At 37.4% G+C, this 17,687-nt stretch overlaps 1 protein-coding gene across 1 annotated transcript in view; it reads right to left on the reverse strand.

Moving 5' to 3' along the window:
* Positions 1-17,274, reverse strand: part of LOC124113287 — a 69,020-nt gene extending 51,746 nt beyond the window's left edge. The window contains exons 1-4 of the mRNA XM_048383902.1: positions 17,059-17,274; positions 6,773-6,809; positions 2,452-2,583; positions 705-857 (exon numbers count right to left, since the gene is read on the reverse strand). Coding sequence (XP_048239859.1) covers positions 705-857; positions 2,452-2,583; positions 6,773-6,809; positions 17,059-17,112 — 376 coding nt within the window. The 5' untranslated portion in view covers positions 17,113-17,274. The remainder of the gene's footprint in view (positions 1-704; positions 858-2,451; positions 2,584-6,772; positions 6,810-17,058) is intronic.
* Positions 17,275-17,687: the final 413 nt, after the last annotated feature.

Genomic DNA, 17,687 nt, shown 5'->3' on the forward strand with positions numbered 1-17,687 from the left:
TTTCATAATTTTCTTTAACGAAGATAATCATTTTCGGAACATAAGTGTGTTTAATGTGTAAATTAAGAACCATTCCGTTGCACAATCGATTCTGCTTTAAGCAGATATTTCTATTTGATATGGAAAGGTTTTTTTTGTCGCTTTATTTACTGACGGCAGCACATTTTTATTATATATAACATTAATTCCATTTTCAAAAAAGTCTCCCATAACCAACATTATGAAGTATGTGGCAGATTGTTTGCATATTTAAGATCTATATTACAGCAGGGCAACCGTTAACCCGTTGGCTTCCAACAAGTTTTACACAATTAAGTGATCAGAGAGGATAAAGTGAGTGGAAATTTGGAAATTATTATCCAGCAAGGAACAGATTTCATTCATTCATGTTTATTAACATCCAATCGATTGAATACCTAAAAGTAAGGGGATTATTTCAAGTGAGTGAGTGAGTTTGGTTTTACGCCCCTTTTAGCAATATTCCAGCAATATCACGGCTTGGGTCACCAGAAATGGGCTTCACACATTGTACCCATGTCGGGAATCGAACCCGGGTCTTCGGCGTGACGAGCGAACGCTTTAACCACTAGGCTACCCGACCGCCGATTATTTCAAGGATATGTGATGCTTACTTTCAACACATGATCTATTTGGCCAATTTGGTGACCAATTACAGGCTACAATGCTAACTATTTGATACTTACTTTCAACACAAGATGTTGGACTTGTATTTGGCCTATACCATCCATCCTGACAGAGGCACTTCTTGTCTGCTGCTGTCTGAATACACTCTATGTTTTGGTCTGAGTTAGTGTCACACTGGGATGTCTCACTACATGTACCGGCGAAGGCTAGTTCTGAAAGTAAATATTCCTTTACAAACAATGTACAACACAATTTATGATGAACAGGGGAATTGTGATACCGTATGTCAACAGAACACATGACGCCAATATACAAAATAAAACAAAAAAAGCAAATGCACATTGAATAGAATCAGAATACTATTTAACATGTGACGTTTATTTGTGGCAGTACACATGTTTGAATATGAACAGTTCTGTTTTTGTGATAGAAATATCTTTTTTTTCAAATAGGATTGCTTGTAAATGAATTAAAACACTTATGTCAGGTGTTCATCGGGTATTTCTTCTCTTAATATGTTAGACCCATCTCAAATATATTTGTATAATTAAATCGACATCACAGATCTAACATATTTAATCCAATTTTGTGAGTACCAGAAATAGGGATACGGGTTTTGAATCAGAGGTGGGAAGGCACGTAGAATGGAAGAGTAGTTTAGGAAAATAGATTGGGGGTCAGGTACAATGCAAACGTTGACGTAATTTGGTAGGATGTAATAATAAGCAGGTACAGAAGGTAGGTAGGAAGACATCATTTATAGTCATATTGGTATGTTCATTCATCAAACCATCTCTCTGGAAAATATGTACAACAATGTCCATATCTCAACTCATTTGAATACGAATATATTAACACTCAGTCATGATTATTATTGTTGTACTCTTACATGGATTTCCAGAAAAATACTTGTTTTTATAAACCAATTGCAAGTGAAGACAGTTTTGCAAGCACTGACACTTGGTGTGGGGTAAGCTTGTAGTCAAAGCGCTCGCTCTTTAAACCTAAGGCCCGGTTTCGATTCCCAACCTGAGGACATTGTGTAAAACCCATTTCTGGTGTCCCCGCCATGATATTGCTGAAATATTGCTAGAAGTGGCGTAAACTCAATCAATTACTCACACTTGCTGTATACTCCGTCTGTTGTACATCTGTGTGGTATTATAATATATACGATATACGATACTTGTCGCAAGCAAGCTAATGTACGTTTAAACTAATTTCGAACCGATTTAATACATTCAGTGACAGTGTATTGTAAGCTGGGCATCAAATTGGTAAACGTTGGTATTGGTATTTTAAATACATGAATCCATTCTCGGGGTAGTTGGGAAACAGGCCAGGGGGCAATAGGCAGGGGGGAACAGGCCTGATACCTAATGAGACAATATATATTGAAGGCAGAAGTAACCCTAAGCGTCCTGTCCCTGTCATGCATCAGCATATTTTAATTTTAGTATTTTTTTCTTAATGCTTGATATTAAAATTATATTGAAGAACAATTGACCACAATGAATAACGTAGACATACTAATGGCAGACGAAAGACTAGTAATTGCCCTTTTCGAATGTTGTTTTAGTAAACCATAGTAAAGACAAATCTAATGATGGAACATTTCTATTTCTTTACCGTTTGATATGTTAAGAAAGATAACGTGCATGACGCTACACCTGATAGATGAATTACATTTCGTGTAAGCTTGGAGGTAAGCAGGGTAATAAGCGGAAGACAAAGAACGGGAATTAGATCAAAGTTGTAATCAAATCTATTTAGAGGCTAAGCAGTTAGGTCTGAATTCCACATTACTCTCAGTGCATGTGTTGCTGCCTGTGTCGTAGAAGTGAGTGTCATTACATGCACATATGTCGGATCCATTACAAATTGCATTGCTGTTTAAACAGTCTGTATTGTCAGTACAGTTAGCCCCGTAATCCACTTCTGAAATTTAACAAGAAAAATAAATACAATATGTAAATATGTACAATACAAAAGATGAAACGTAAATGTAACTGCAAAATATTTACTTCTAAGTGTTATATTCAATATTGTTAATGAACACCAATTTGATTTGATTTTATATGTAAAACTGAACATAACACGTTTATCAAATAGATAATAGTATTATATAATATATATCCACACATATGAAGAAGGATTTTTTAAAAATAGGTCGTCTGATTGACAGTAGACTGATGCCTCAAAATTCATCAAGGGCGCGTATGTTATGTCCCAAAAGATTTAGGAATGACTCCTCTCGCTTGTGGATGACATAATGTATTTATTGTTATTTTTAAAAAATATTGTTATCACGGGATATTTAACTGTTCACTTTATTTGCAAAAGAATAAAAAGAACTATATCAACAACGTGACAATTTATATTTTCCATGGAAAAGGATTATTTTAGCATCTTTTATTGTATAATTCGGAGGTGAAATGACGACAACTAACCACACAATAATGAGTAAATATATGTCCAATATTATGAATATGTTCGATTGTTTTTACATATTCTTTGGTGTATTTAATTTGCGTAAGAGTATAATACGCGATGTTGTGTCTGAAAAGGGTTAAACTCGAGATTTGCATTACAATCGCCGAAAATTAATACAAATAACTCCAAATTCAAATATACAAAGCAATCTGAATAATAATGTGTTTCTGACAAAACAACATATACCTAAAATATCACAAGGTACCACAGATTTCTTATTTTGCTTTAATCCATAGTCATGGACTACACGTGTTTTAAGTAGAAAGTTAATTAACTCTGATTACATTGCACACATAAAAGCGACAAAACAGTTTCCCTTGTCATAAGGAATCTCGACTTTAACTCGATTCCGACCATATCTTCATGCACCTCGCTTTTAGCAAACCCTTAAAACATAATCTCATGGTGATTTATTCACACGATTTCAACTGTATCATGAACGTGCGTTTATGAATCACTATCAAATAATGTAACGTAACGTAACACGCAACTTTTTTTATAACGTTTGTGATTTTTTGGTCAAATCCAATTTTAAAGGAATCGATTATTTGATATTCGGGGAGTCACAGTGAAACTTCGTTAATACGCATTCCCGAAAACCACCTTTGGATTATTTTGAAAACATATATAAACACTGGCCGTTGAAGAGATAGTATTCCTGACTTTCGCCAAGTATTATATCTGATAAAGGTTTTTTTTATTACGACATAGAAATATATAAATATACCTCAGACAGTGTTAAGATAAACGAAACATGGTCAATGTGTAACTTAGATAGTGCTATCCTGTCTCCTCCTCCGGACCCTTCCTTATTTCTGGTGCAGAACCACTATTCTATCAACTTCACTGTGGTTTCCAGTGAATTCGTCTTGATTAACAACATTTCAGGCCAAAGAATGAGTGGTACCCAAGTTTTGTTTCTTCTATCATGTCTGTTATATTTCATTATATTCGAATAGTACTGACAATCAAGGTTTCACTGTATGTAATAACTTATTTACAAAAGATGATTGTTATCATGTGATGCATATTCTTAATGACTTGCACTTTATATGCACAATCATTATATGGAAACTGACAATAGCTTGAGTTGCAGATATTGTTGAAGAGCAATTATTTTATCGTAGGGGATCAATGCATATCAAAATAGAACAGCCAGTCGATCAAGACAATCATATCAAATAAATAGATCATATCAGTCAAAACGAAACCATTCTTGGGTGGCAAACAATTGAGTGAGTGCTGCTTCGGATATCAGTTACTTTACAGTATGTTAGCTTAATGCGGGATGAAAAAGACTTGAAATATACCTCTTCATGAAGAACCTGGCCGAGGGTCAAACAATATTCACATTCTATGAAATAAATTATAACGGTGTCACTGCAATAATCATAAACAATTGGATCACAACTTAAAACAATTGAGATTGACACAAAATTGAAATCACTAAGCACTATTTAATGGTCATTCTTAGTAAGCATTCAAAAGGTGAATATTCTGTTAGCACCGCATTGAAATGCTATTCCGAATCTGAATGCTGTTAGTACCCAAGTGCGTGAGAACGAGATGACATCTATTTTACCACATCGTGTGTATAGACGAAGATTCCACACAACGACAGGTTCTGCCAGTTGATCTCGTGTACAACTCTTCTACCGTCATCAAAGTCGACCACACCACACTCAAAGAGGAAGATTCCATTCAAGGCTGATGTCAGATGATTAAGTAGCAATTACTCTCGTGTATATGGATCCTGTCGCTCCAAGTTGAGAAATGTTTTCTACCTCGTTGTAACTGTATAATGCCTCCACTTATAAGTTTCACTCTTTGTGGAAGTATTTGGTGAACAGGATAAGAAAGACAAGCAATTAACAGGAACTATATTGCAGTTGTAACCTAATCTACTTCTATGCTAAACATTGTACAAGTCTGAAACACATGTTTCGATAAGCGCAAGTGTAATTGTTAGTGTCAGACTCTCACAAAAAGCCAGACAAAGTGTCAGATGACAAAATCTTATCGAAATGAAAAGAATACTAATGATATAGAAGCAACAACCATCAGCAAACGGATATCATGTTGAGTAATTGAGGTTGATATTGAATTGAAATAAATAAGTACAATTGGAATCGTAGGAATAACACGAAAATTAACTTATGTGTAAGATTTAAACGGACTCTTCAATTAAAGGATACTAGTATTCAGGAATCGGAAATTGAAAATCTACTAAGTTTACTCACTCGAGCAATGACATGGACATATTAAGGTTGTCAACTTTGACGACATAATAAAAACAAAGAGAACGGTTCCTTACCATGACACTTTTTTTAACACAAGATACAGTGTTGGACAGTGGATTAAGTACCAGGTATTACCCGCGTAAAATTATTTCATTAATAACTATTTTAGAAAATAGATTCTACTTTCCAATGTTATTGAAGGCGACCACATCTCATAGCATGAGGTAGGAACCAAACAATTTCGTGAAAGGTACAAATGGAGCCATTAGAAACCAGTTTTCGATGTGATTCTATTCCGAAAGAGACATCACATATCCTAACGTTATGAAGCAACGTGTCTACGTCCTTACTAGTCTACTGTGAATTCAAGTCTACTTAGAGGCTACACAGGAAAATACACGTTACTCTCAGTGCAGGTGTTGGTGTCCATGTCGTAGTAGTGAGTGTCATTACATGCACAAATGTTGGATGCATTGCAAACTGCATCACTGGTTAAACACTGAGTTGTTTCAGCACAGGTAGCTCCATATTGTGATTCTGAAATTGAGCACGTGTACACAATACAATCTGCAATGTTTTGGATCTGACAAAACCTGTATAAAAAAGGTTTGATTGTCTCTGGAATGGCACGAACCATTATTATGCTAAACCTAGTCTCGTTTTAATCTCACTAAAACTCATCGAATTATTAGTGACTATTATGCGTGGCATCATATCTGAAGCGAAATCTTCCTGAGTGATGCACTAACCTCAACCTCGTCTTATTACATATTAGTTACTGTATAAACAACATTTCAAATACATCATTCGGCCTGTACACTATATGTACGAGTACACTATGGTTATTCCTACTGCCTTATTGTGTTACCCTTTCAAACAAGACTAATGATAGCCAACAACGTACATCTGCCTTGTAACATTTGTCAGAATGATTGCATATACATGAACGTTGCTGATGTCTGCTCTAGGATGTATACACCGCGGAAGTACATTAATACGAATAGTTAATAGAACAGTCGTAAACGGATGCCACCTTGAATCAGATTCACTGTAGACACAAGCCCACACTATGGTTTCACCAGATGATGAAGGTTCAATGGGATGTTCAGATATAGTTCAACAGCAGGTGTGCAAATATTCATTAAGTACCTACACCAGATTATTTACAATATATATATGAATATTAGTACATATGAATTATATACCTACTACATAACTGACGCAGAGAGTGTGAGACTGATTACAAACGGAGCAGTCTGTTAAGGGTATATGAAAATTATTTTTTATACCAATACTCACAGTTAAATTGTTTAAATTCAAACCTAGGCCATCTTTGTTCAATTACACTATTAGTAGAAAATAACGCAGACTAGTTTTATAAGATAAATACTCACGAAGTGGCGTTGGTGTCATACTGGCAACACTGCTCAGCTGAAAATGAAGGGAAAATACCCAATCATTCTAGGAGTCTGACAAAGTTCCTTGTTTGAACATGCGCAGTTTGTGATGGAGCATTTCATATAATATATATGCGTCTATAATATATTCAGAAAGTGTTATCTTTAGCCTTTAATCAAAGATACAATACATCTTAAATAGGAATGGCTGACAATAAAATATTTTCTTAATAGTCATTATTATGAGAATATATAATATAAACAATGCACACATGATACTAAACTGGTGAATACACATCTTCACAGATAAGCTACTCTAAATGATAACTGTAACAGTATCAGGGATGTTACAACATTTCTAATTTGAAATTTTGACGTTCTGTCTTTTTGATCGATATTCATATTCTTTTCTCGCTGATTCTCCTCGGAAGACGTAAAGATCACCTTTATGGTATAATGTATATAATATTATTTATCTTTGTTGTTTGAACATGCGCTTTATTATGTACGAGAGTTGGTTGCTTTTGTACCTATTACAGAATATGTTATCTCTTATGATATATGACTTTGGTGTGTGAAACTTGTTGGTATCTTAAACCAACATTGAAATTTCAATTGCAGTCATCCAACAGGAGACAGAGTGTGTGTGATGCATTTTGATTTCTCGATCATCCATTCTGCGATGAACCACATCCTACTTAGAAATATATTTGTATTAATTTTATGCCATTACTGTGAGGAAACAATCATTGAAATACTGACTAGTGAGAATTGGATTGAATGCAAGGCCAAAATGTTCCTTGACTGTGACGTTCCTCAACTATATTCAACTAGCAATATATACACGTAAAAAAACAATAAAAACGCAAAGCCAGATGTTTGTGAGAAAGGAAAACATATTTATACGAAGAGCCGTACAAGGTATAAACCAAAATATTGTGGAGAGAACACTTGGTGATTGTAGTTATCTCAGTTATCGGTACATAGGAATAGGCCAAGGTGAAGATCAGCTACCTTCAATAACGCGTATGTTCCCCATTGGAATCGATAGCGGTCTGACATCTCCTGCCCATGGAAGAGACGAGTATGCAAATCACATCCTGGGAAATGGTAGCCCTCTCGGCCTGCAACGCAAAAGCCAACTGCTGCAACGTCTAGGGTCATGGTTGACGTCGTCGTAGCCGTCTATCAAATTCATCCCACAGGTGCTCTATCGGGTTCAAATCCGGAGAGCTGGATGGCCAGGGAAGAACATCAACGTTGTTGTGTGTAGACAGGCTCTGTGATCTGTGATGTATGCGGTCGAGCGTTGTCCTGTTGGAATACACCGTTGCCGATGGCTGCAAATGGGAGGACGTGTGGTAGGAGAATTTCGTTGATGTAGCGTTGAGCAGTTCGATTGCCCGCGATGAAAGATAAACATCAAACGCTACCCCTACCGAACCTGTCCACTTCCTGTACGCAGTTTCCGGTTCTCCCCGACGTCTGTAGACCCGTGCTCGTCCATCCCCTCGAAGGAGGAGAAATCTTGATTCGTCGCTGAACCAGACATCTCTCCATCGAAGTTGGGGCCACACCTTGTGTTTACGACACCAATGCAGTCGTTGTTGACGATGTTGTCGACTCATTATGTCGCGTCGAACAGGACGTCTTGCTCGTAGACCTGCTGCGGGTTCGTACGGTCCGGTCGGAGATTCTGCGCAGTCCGTGTATTTGGGGTGCGCTTGAAGTGGCTGTGATCGTCCTTTCACGTAGGTGGCGCAGTCGGATATAGCGGTGGTTACTCTTGGTTGTCTGGACCTTGGTGGATCACGTGTTGCCCCATGCTATTGAAACCGATCCCATAGCCTTGTGATGGAGGTGGGCGCTACATTGAAAACCCTGGCTACAGCTGATCGGGATTCCCCTGCCTTCAAGCGGCCTAAGTTGTTATTTCTTTACACTTCTGTTTATCTTGGCATGTTGTTGAACTGTCACTGTTAGATTGACTCAGATGCCAGGCAATAAAAAAACCTGCACTTTAATACCGTTCATAGTGCTGCTGCACTTACAGTGCGTGCAGCTCCATGGTACTTTTGTTAATGCCCTGGGTGCGTTTTCCGAATTGTATGTCTTTCCCGACTAATGGTTTGCATGTCCTTGTTGTGATCATTTTGATCCGGGAAATTTGCCACAGACACTACAACACATTAAAACTTCTTCATTTAGTACCTCTTGGTCCGCTAATTTTGCTTTTATGGCCCAAAATATCCGTAATGCGTTTCTTTTTTTAAAGAGTATATTAAAGATCAATATCTTTCTTATTAGGAAGAGCAGGCATACTTAAAGCTTGTGACGCTTCTCAATTTAATTATACAAGTTTGTCATACCACTTGGAATTGATCAGTGAGTTTTAACGCAAAATTCATTTGATACAAAAGTAAGTATTACGTATATAGGGAAGATAAATGAGATAGAGAGAAAAGCAGACAAAAGCTCTAGGTGTTTCTTTTTAACAATTTCGTTTGTTACGCTTACATGTATTAGGTTTATCGGCACAATGTCATCATATCTAAATATGTTATATGGCATTATGTGAAAAAAGCTATATAAATTCAACTTATTGGGTGTGTGGGTGGTCGACGTCGATAAATAACCCTGTGGTGATAATAGGATATGCGCTCACCAGTGTAGTGGGAGTGCTAATTATTGTTATAGATTCAATTATTTAGAAAATAATAGAAATTATAGAGATTTGTCTTCTACTTTGCATAAGAATTGGTTCATGAATAAATTCGGGAAACGTATCCATGCACCACCGCAGAATAAAGAAACCTAATAGTTTTTTCTGTTTTTCTATCATCCGGCCAATAAATCTTAACCAACGGAGAGGTTTTTGGCAACGAAATGTGAGGATGTGCCCTCCATCTACGTGCTTTTAAGCCGCTTTTAGCACTATTTCAGCAATATCGCAGCGGGAGACACCAGAAAAGGGCTTCAAACATTGTACCCATACGGGGAATCGAACCCGGGCCGTAGGCGTGCCGACCGAACGCCTTAGCCACTAGGCTACCCCACCGTCCACTCTGCCGTGGAAAAGGTAGCTATAATGTTTGATACCAGAGCATTTTTTCTTTACAAGAATGATACAGGCACATGCATAAATATCTTTACCCCCTTTTCCCTTTAATATTTTGAACTAGAATTTAGTTCTGACTAACTTGATAGAAATATGATGATTATGATAAAGATGCTGGTATGAGCGACATATAAGACATTTTAATAACGGCGGTAGAAAATTAATTCATACTTCATTCTTACCAACAACCAATTATATTCAATAGTAAGAGCTAATTAATTTGTAAATACCACCTTGGTTGTGTGTTTATACAATTTACACAAATCTGCCCACCTTAGACAAAATATCCTCTACTTATTTTTGCATACTAGTATAATTCATTGCTTGGCCTGAACTATGCTGTCTATAAGAAACGTGGTCTTTCAACAGTGTTTCTTGTTTTTGTTGTTGTGACCAAGTACATGTACCTGTGCGTGGTATCAAGAAGAGAGCGGTGTTTTCTGGTTTAATTTGGAGAGCTACAATTTCAAGGAAGCAACGGCACAGTTGAGTTTATGTTTGGTTTCGTCTGTTTGAATCATGAAGATCGCAGCAGTGTGTTTTATTTGTAACCTCACTGTGTACAAGCAACAAGGTCGCACCTAATATCGTCGTTGTCGACACGGAAAGAATTACCGGTGATGTCAATATTTTCAAGCACACGAAAGACATTATTTAGAGTGATCAATTCATATGTTCTCAACGCTATTTTTCCTTTTGCCTTTTTACCCCGAATAGAATCTGTTTCGTCTGATAATCGAGACTGGTTGATATTCTCTGGCATTGACGTTTAACATTTCTTGGGACTGTTTTATAATTTTCGCAAATTATCACAAACATTGAAATCCTTATATCTGCAAGCCGCTGTGCATAGTGGAACTCTAGTCAAACGCGGCGGCATTCTCCAAGCAAACGCATTTACTTGAGCCTTAAATTTCGTAACTATAGATAAAGCATGATGCATCCATGTCGACACATTCTTTCTTCTCTTGGCCAATGACGGTCTCGAAAACTAGCCTTAGTGTACTGATAAATTGATTTATATAGAGAATGTCCGGTTCAACCTACATGAAAATTCTATGTGGGGATGTCGCGCCTTATTTGGGTATCTACGGTAAGGATTTAGGACTATCGTTACCATTCATTTGATAAATGAAAAATGCGTATGTAGGGCACATACGATAAACTGCGTGTTTCAAGGAGGAACATGACATTTACTTCGGTAAAGATGGAAAACATTCTTATGCGACGTTTTAGTTATATCTTTCATGACATAATAATTTCGGCAAATACGGTAAGTAAACGAAGGTGCACGGTAGAAGATAAAGCTCAGTTTTAGCTAGCCAATAGTGAGTTTCATTCGTGATTGTTTTGGCGACTACGGTAATGTAGCGGAGTCATAATTTCGGCAAATACGGTAGGTAAAATACCAAGGTAGACGGTAGAAGATATGGCTAGGTTCTCAGTGCGAGAATAGTAAGTTTTAGTAGTGATTGGTAACTACGCTAATGTTTCACGAAGGCGATGTTGCCACATGCATTGATTACATGCGTTTCCAAAAAATTGCGGAACTGTACGATAACATATAATTGAGTGAATACTGTAATTATACTTAAACATTGCGTGTTTGAATGTACAAAGTAGTGAAATACAGAAGAAGATAATAATTGTATGGAAATAACTGACCTTCGTGTGAAATAAATACTGCTTGTGTTAACTCTTGGACGAAGCTACATGTACGCTACGGTACCGCATTAAAATCTAGACTGCAAATACATTGTTGAACATGGACATAGAATAGGGATATGATCGTGGATGTCGAAATATAGAATTGGAATATTGGTTTTGTACATTAAAGACATATAACCGGGGGATCCCACGACGCAATATGCCTTAAACATTATTGGATAATGCCTCAGTATTAAAGGCGAAATAGTATGCACAATGTTAATGTTGGCAAACATGTTCTAATGACTGATCCAACAATCAAAACCGGACTTTACCCTAAACTGTCAAAGAAATGGAGAGGACCTTCCAGAAGTACTGAACACTAGCACAAACAAAGAACATAAATCCTTCATTCATACCGACAGGCTTAAACCTATACACCTAAAACCGCCCGTAGACAACTAGCATAAACAGCTCAGCATCTATTAATATCCACTCAGTCAATATCCTCTCAGCCCGACAATCCTACACTAACGCAGCACACTTCCACACAAGAACCAATAACACCACCTGGCGCACAACCTGATAATAGTCCACGGAGTCCCTCTACAAGTTCCAACGAGATGATAAACTTTATGCTTTAAAGCGCATACTCATAGGTACAAAGATTACAGGACTAACCAATTACCAAATTTAATGTCAAGGTTACCCACTACCTACCAAGGAACCATCCTCTAACCTTTGTGCCAAAAGCATAAGTGATTACCATACATGTAGAATACAATCGGGTCACAGGCGGAAATGAAAAGACAGATATATTGCAAAAGCATGGGTCATGACCTTCCATGCTATTCCTCCTGACAACAGGTCATCGTTTGTAAAGGAAGATAAGCTCTGATCACACCCTACAGGTAATCAAATTTGCCAGTGTTCTATGAGTGCTACACTGTGAAATGTTGTGGCCACAACATTCCTTCTGACTTGATTTCTTTTTGTCATGGGGAGCCACTATCGTTTGGTTACTGCTGCTATTTGTCCGTCCTGCCCTGACTTAAAAAAACCTTAATTATAGGGTATTTTTTAAACCATCAACTTCTGTACACTTTGCAACTGAGTATTGGCGCCACCGATACTGTTGATTCTTCTAATGTTTTGGTCTACCAAATACCCTTTCTATCGCTCACTTGTCCGGGTCATCGCCGTATTGTACCTGGCTGCACTTTCTGCGTCCTTAGCACCACCTGTTATTGAAACCCTTCAATGGAAGTACCTATTATCCTGCAGCCTTTGGCACCTGCCACAACACAACGGAACGTCTGCATCCTATAAACATTGCTCAAGTTCAGCATTGTTTTGACTCTTCAACCCTCGCTACCATCACAGGTGGCACAATTTTCCTGAAAGCTGCCCAATTTCAAATTCCAGGTTTTCATATACATTCTCTCAAATGTTCAAAAATCCTTTCACAAGATAAAAAATACCCATTAAAGTCTCCAACGAATTGCTACAAGAAACATGATCAGACCATCTTCTAGAATCCAGCTGAACCTCTCCTGGACGGTTAAATATCTGTCTCCAGATCCTGGCCTAACACACATGCTTTATTGCCCTAATCAGTACCATGTTCTCATTCCTCTCAATCTGTCAACTGGATGTTTCTTTAAAATGCGCACTCTAACAGCAGCACTCCTTTTAAATGTTCCATGCAACATCTGCAAAATCTGCTTTTCCCTCAACCTTTAACTACAATGCCTACACACCTTCTACTGTTAATCCCTCTGACTTTGTCATCACTACACCAGGTGGCTACTGTGTCTTTATCCTATTCTTTTGGCAGCACTTCTCATCCTCGTCTTTTGCAAACGACTGGCACATCCAACCCCCTTCTATTACTGAAAATCTTCAAATCTCAGGATACTTCTTTCCACTCTAAGTCTGAACTGGTCGATTCCTTTGTCACCAATAAACTAACCAAACGGTATCTCCACATCCCAACATAGATCTCTATCTCCTATCTCTCTGCCTGCAAGTTGCACACACTCTTTAAGCAACCATTTATCATCTACATCTTAATAGTCCACAATGGATACTTCCAAAAGTTAGACCTAATTTGTTGCAAAAGGTTTAACATTGTATTCAAGGGCAAATTGTTAGAGAACTCTTAAAACTCCCTCATCGTACAATCTATCCTGAGTGCATATTATGTAACTCTTTATGTTCACCAGGTTCCACTTCACGCAAACACTTGTCCATTACTTCAAATTGTGTTGTTGTTTTTCTTGTACCTTACGTTTTTCAACTTACCAAATTCATGTAATTTTACTGTCCGATTGTTTTTAATTCTTTTATAATGTTATATGTACTCTGCAATAAAAAGAAAGTAAGGATAAGAATTTATGGATGAACAACTTCTTTATTACAATTAAGAGCGACGTTTCGGTGTAGGTTCTAACACTGTTGTCAAGCAAGTGTAAGGATAAGAATTTATGGATGAACAACTTCTTTATTACAATAAAGAGCGACGTTTCGGTGTAGGTTCTAACCAGTTTCTATCAATCAAATCTTATATGAATCGATTTACTTCCCGTACGAGCTTTCAATATAAGCTATAACAACAACGAATTCTGTATTTTTATGTTTTATGATCATGTGTGATATTAAAATATTGTGAAAAGTTTCGTTCCTTACTCAGATATATTCGGTACAACACAGCCTACAAACGAGTTTCTTTACCGTAGTCATTTCCATACAGTTATTGTCTTCTTTTATATTTCGTGACAATGTGCATTCAAACACGCATCATTTAAGTATACAATTACCGTATTCACTCAACTATATGATATCGTCTAGCTCAGAATATAGAGAAACGCACGTAGTCAATAGCAGGATTAGCAGGGTCGCCTTCGAGTTACACTGCCGTAGCCATTTCCATATAGTTATAGTCTTCTTTGATATTTCACGACAATGTACATTCAAACACCTGTCGTTTAAGGACACGATTACATGTTACGTATTCACGCCATCATGTGTTATCTTATAGTTCCGCATACATGTATATAGGAAACGCATGTCGTCAACAGCAACATCACATTCGTGATACATGGACGTGGTCAACAAATTATTCTCTAATGAAACTTATTATTCTCTCACTAATAACTGAGCTATATCTTCTACGGCCGAAATCATCATGTCAGGAAAGATACTACTAAAACTACGCATATGAATGTTTACTATCCTCACAGAAGTAAATATCATGTTCTATATCTAGACACGCAGTGTGCCGTATATGCACTACATATGTAATTTTCCTGCATCAAATTAATGTTGCCCATAAACATAAATCCTTACCGTAGTTACCCAAATAGTCTCGACATCCCCCCGCATTGAATACCGTACATGCTCTATTAAAATGTAATAATTACTCACCTTATCTCTCAACGTTATTTGACATTACCGTTATTCCTCTAGTAAATGTTGTAACCTTTGTATCTTTACTCTGCGCATTTACCGTACATACTCCAATATAACATACATTTATTCCCAGACTTAGCTTAGCTTGAAATTGTATTAGGATATTAGTATCATGATTATTATTATTTATGTCATGATTACATATGTATTAATGTAATTTGAATGATATGTTAACACGCTTGCTTAAATTAGCCCAAGGTAATCACAGCTCTCTCCTCTCTTGTTTCAAGGCCAGCTCCAAATAGTTAATTCCCCATATCGAAGTCTGACAGTGATTAGATCACAAGATCAAAGTTGTCTTACTTTACACTAACTCTTGGTCCGGCAACATATTGAAGGGATGTTCAAGTGGTGGTTAACGGAGATGCGAAAAAGGGTTTTTGACAACATATTGCCATGATAAATATTTTTAAAACTTGTCTTATGTTTGTTTCCTTCTTATCTTATAACTTGTTTCATTTATGATATTATCGAACAGATCTCTTAATGCTTCATAAACTATCATTTGTGTGCAAATTAAGTTAAGTGTTGTTGTCGCATCATAAAACCAGCCAGGGGTACAGAAGCCCTGGGCTTAATTACAAATTTTGCCTCTTTTAATTGAGTAACACTGTATCCAGATTTAAGCCCAGGCCTTAAAAACGATAGGGTACAAAAACATGACAGGAACAATGAATATCCCAAGGTATAATGAAACAATACTCACACATGGAATGCGAGAGGGAAACACTTCAACATAAGACACAATTTTCTTTTTCCACATGAAAACTATGAGTCAATAACACTTATTGACAGCAAACCAATATCACAGTTATAGTCTGTCATAAGCGTTTCAAATGATACATGGAGTATCCATAATATGACCACCGTTAGGGATCCACTGTCTCTTGTAATTGGGGAAACCTTCAACAGCCGTTAGGGTGAAATGTTGGTGCAAGTTGGCCATATAGATTCGTGCTATTTCATCAGTTGAAGAACATCCGGTAATTTGTCAATTTCATTTAAGCCCATGGCGTTATATTTTTACGTTTAAAGCCCATGGGCTAAATAACAAGGGGTCTTAAAACGTGCAGTCCCGGTAAGGTCAACGACGCCAAAAGCGTCACCAAAATCATCCGATAAAGTTCCGATATCGGACGTATACAGTTCTGATAGGTTATCGTCAGCAATTGCTATATATAAGCTTTGTATAGGTCGATGTATTTATGCGCACGATTTTTTCCCGTGGAATGCCTAATTTAGATGTTACTTCTGTTTTGACAAATGAGAATCAAGCTTTCTTCAAAGTCAGAATGGTAAAAATATCGTCAAGCAACACCAATAACGGATTAAGAAAGATTCAAGACACCGTGTTGCAAGGGTTGATATAGAAAAAGGACCACATTTCTCATATCAACTGTCATTTACAACACATATTAAGGTCGAACGTACACGTGATGAGTGTTGTGAAATAACACTTTGTTTATTATTGATTCAATGAAACATTATGCTTAAATTAATTATGCTCATTTAAATATGTGTTTCCACTAGATCAAAGGTTATTTGAAAAACTCACGGGCTTGACAAATTCAAGTATAATACAAGTATATCAGAAGTTATTATTTTTAAACGAGTTCTGAAATGCATGCATGATGTGTTTACTGGTATTTAGTGAAGACTGGGTGGTGTATCAGGAGTAGATAACCCGTCCGGAGCATAGACGACGTTGTGTATAGTTGCACATTGCTACCAACGCTCCCATTCGAATTACCAGACTGTGACAAAATATAACTAGTCCCGAAAGTTATGTCATAGGAGCTGCATGTTTATGTCGAAGTATCATCAACAGTGGTGAATGAATAGTTATTTTACTGCTGGATCTGTGTCAGCAAATCAAACAGAACATATTGTTTTAACACAGGTACTTCAACCAGTTTCAGGATACGAGCTTGTGTCTATCCTTCATAGTATGTATAGGAGAGGCAATCGGTAATCGGACATACATGCATATATTCTTATATTGAATGATTTCATTTGGTGTTAACACGATATGAATAACGTGACCTACCCGATATCCAAGTAACGTGAGGAGCGTCAGAAGGTAAAATCCACAAATTGTCATTGTTGGTTTGGATGCTGCATCGAGTTAACAACATTTGATAAACGTTATGAAGTGTTCGTCAAACCTGTTTCAGGTATTTGCTTTGTTTGAGATCTGCGCCGTCTCGCTCTCTGTAGAGACAGGGTGGCCTCGTATACAAGTGATCTACTTCCTGGTTGTATTGAGGTCACTGTGCACTGTGCGTTAACATTATAACGTGTATCTATGCCCTCGACAGTTCTGCATACCTGCACACACTCAATCCAGACAAGTAGGGCATCAGAGCACACTTGTGGGGAATCAGTGACACGACTGGGGAAAATAAATGTTTCAGGAGTGAGTGAGTTCGATTTTACGCCGCTTTTAGCAATATCACAGCAATATCACGGCGGGGGACACCAGAAATGGGCTTCACACATTGTACCCATGTCGGGAATCGAACCCGGGTCTTCGGCGTGACGAGCGAACGCTTTAACCACTAGGCTACCCGACAGCCCCTAAATGTTTCAGGAAAATCAGGTCACAAAAAATGATATATCAGACTGTTTGGTTTGTTTGTTGTTTAACGCACTCTCAGCAATATTCCAGCTATATGA

The sequence above is a fragment of the Haliotis rufescens genome, unplaced genomic scaffold, assembly GCF_023055435.1.
Source record: "Haliotis rufescens isolate VD_foot unplaced genomic scaffold, xgHalRufe1.0.p SCAF_5, whole genome shotgun sequence".
NCBI lineage: Eukaryota > Metazoa > Mollusca > Gastropoda > Lepetellida > Haliotidae > Haliotis > Haliotis rufescens.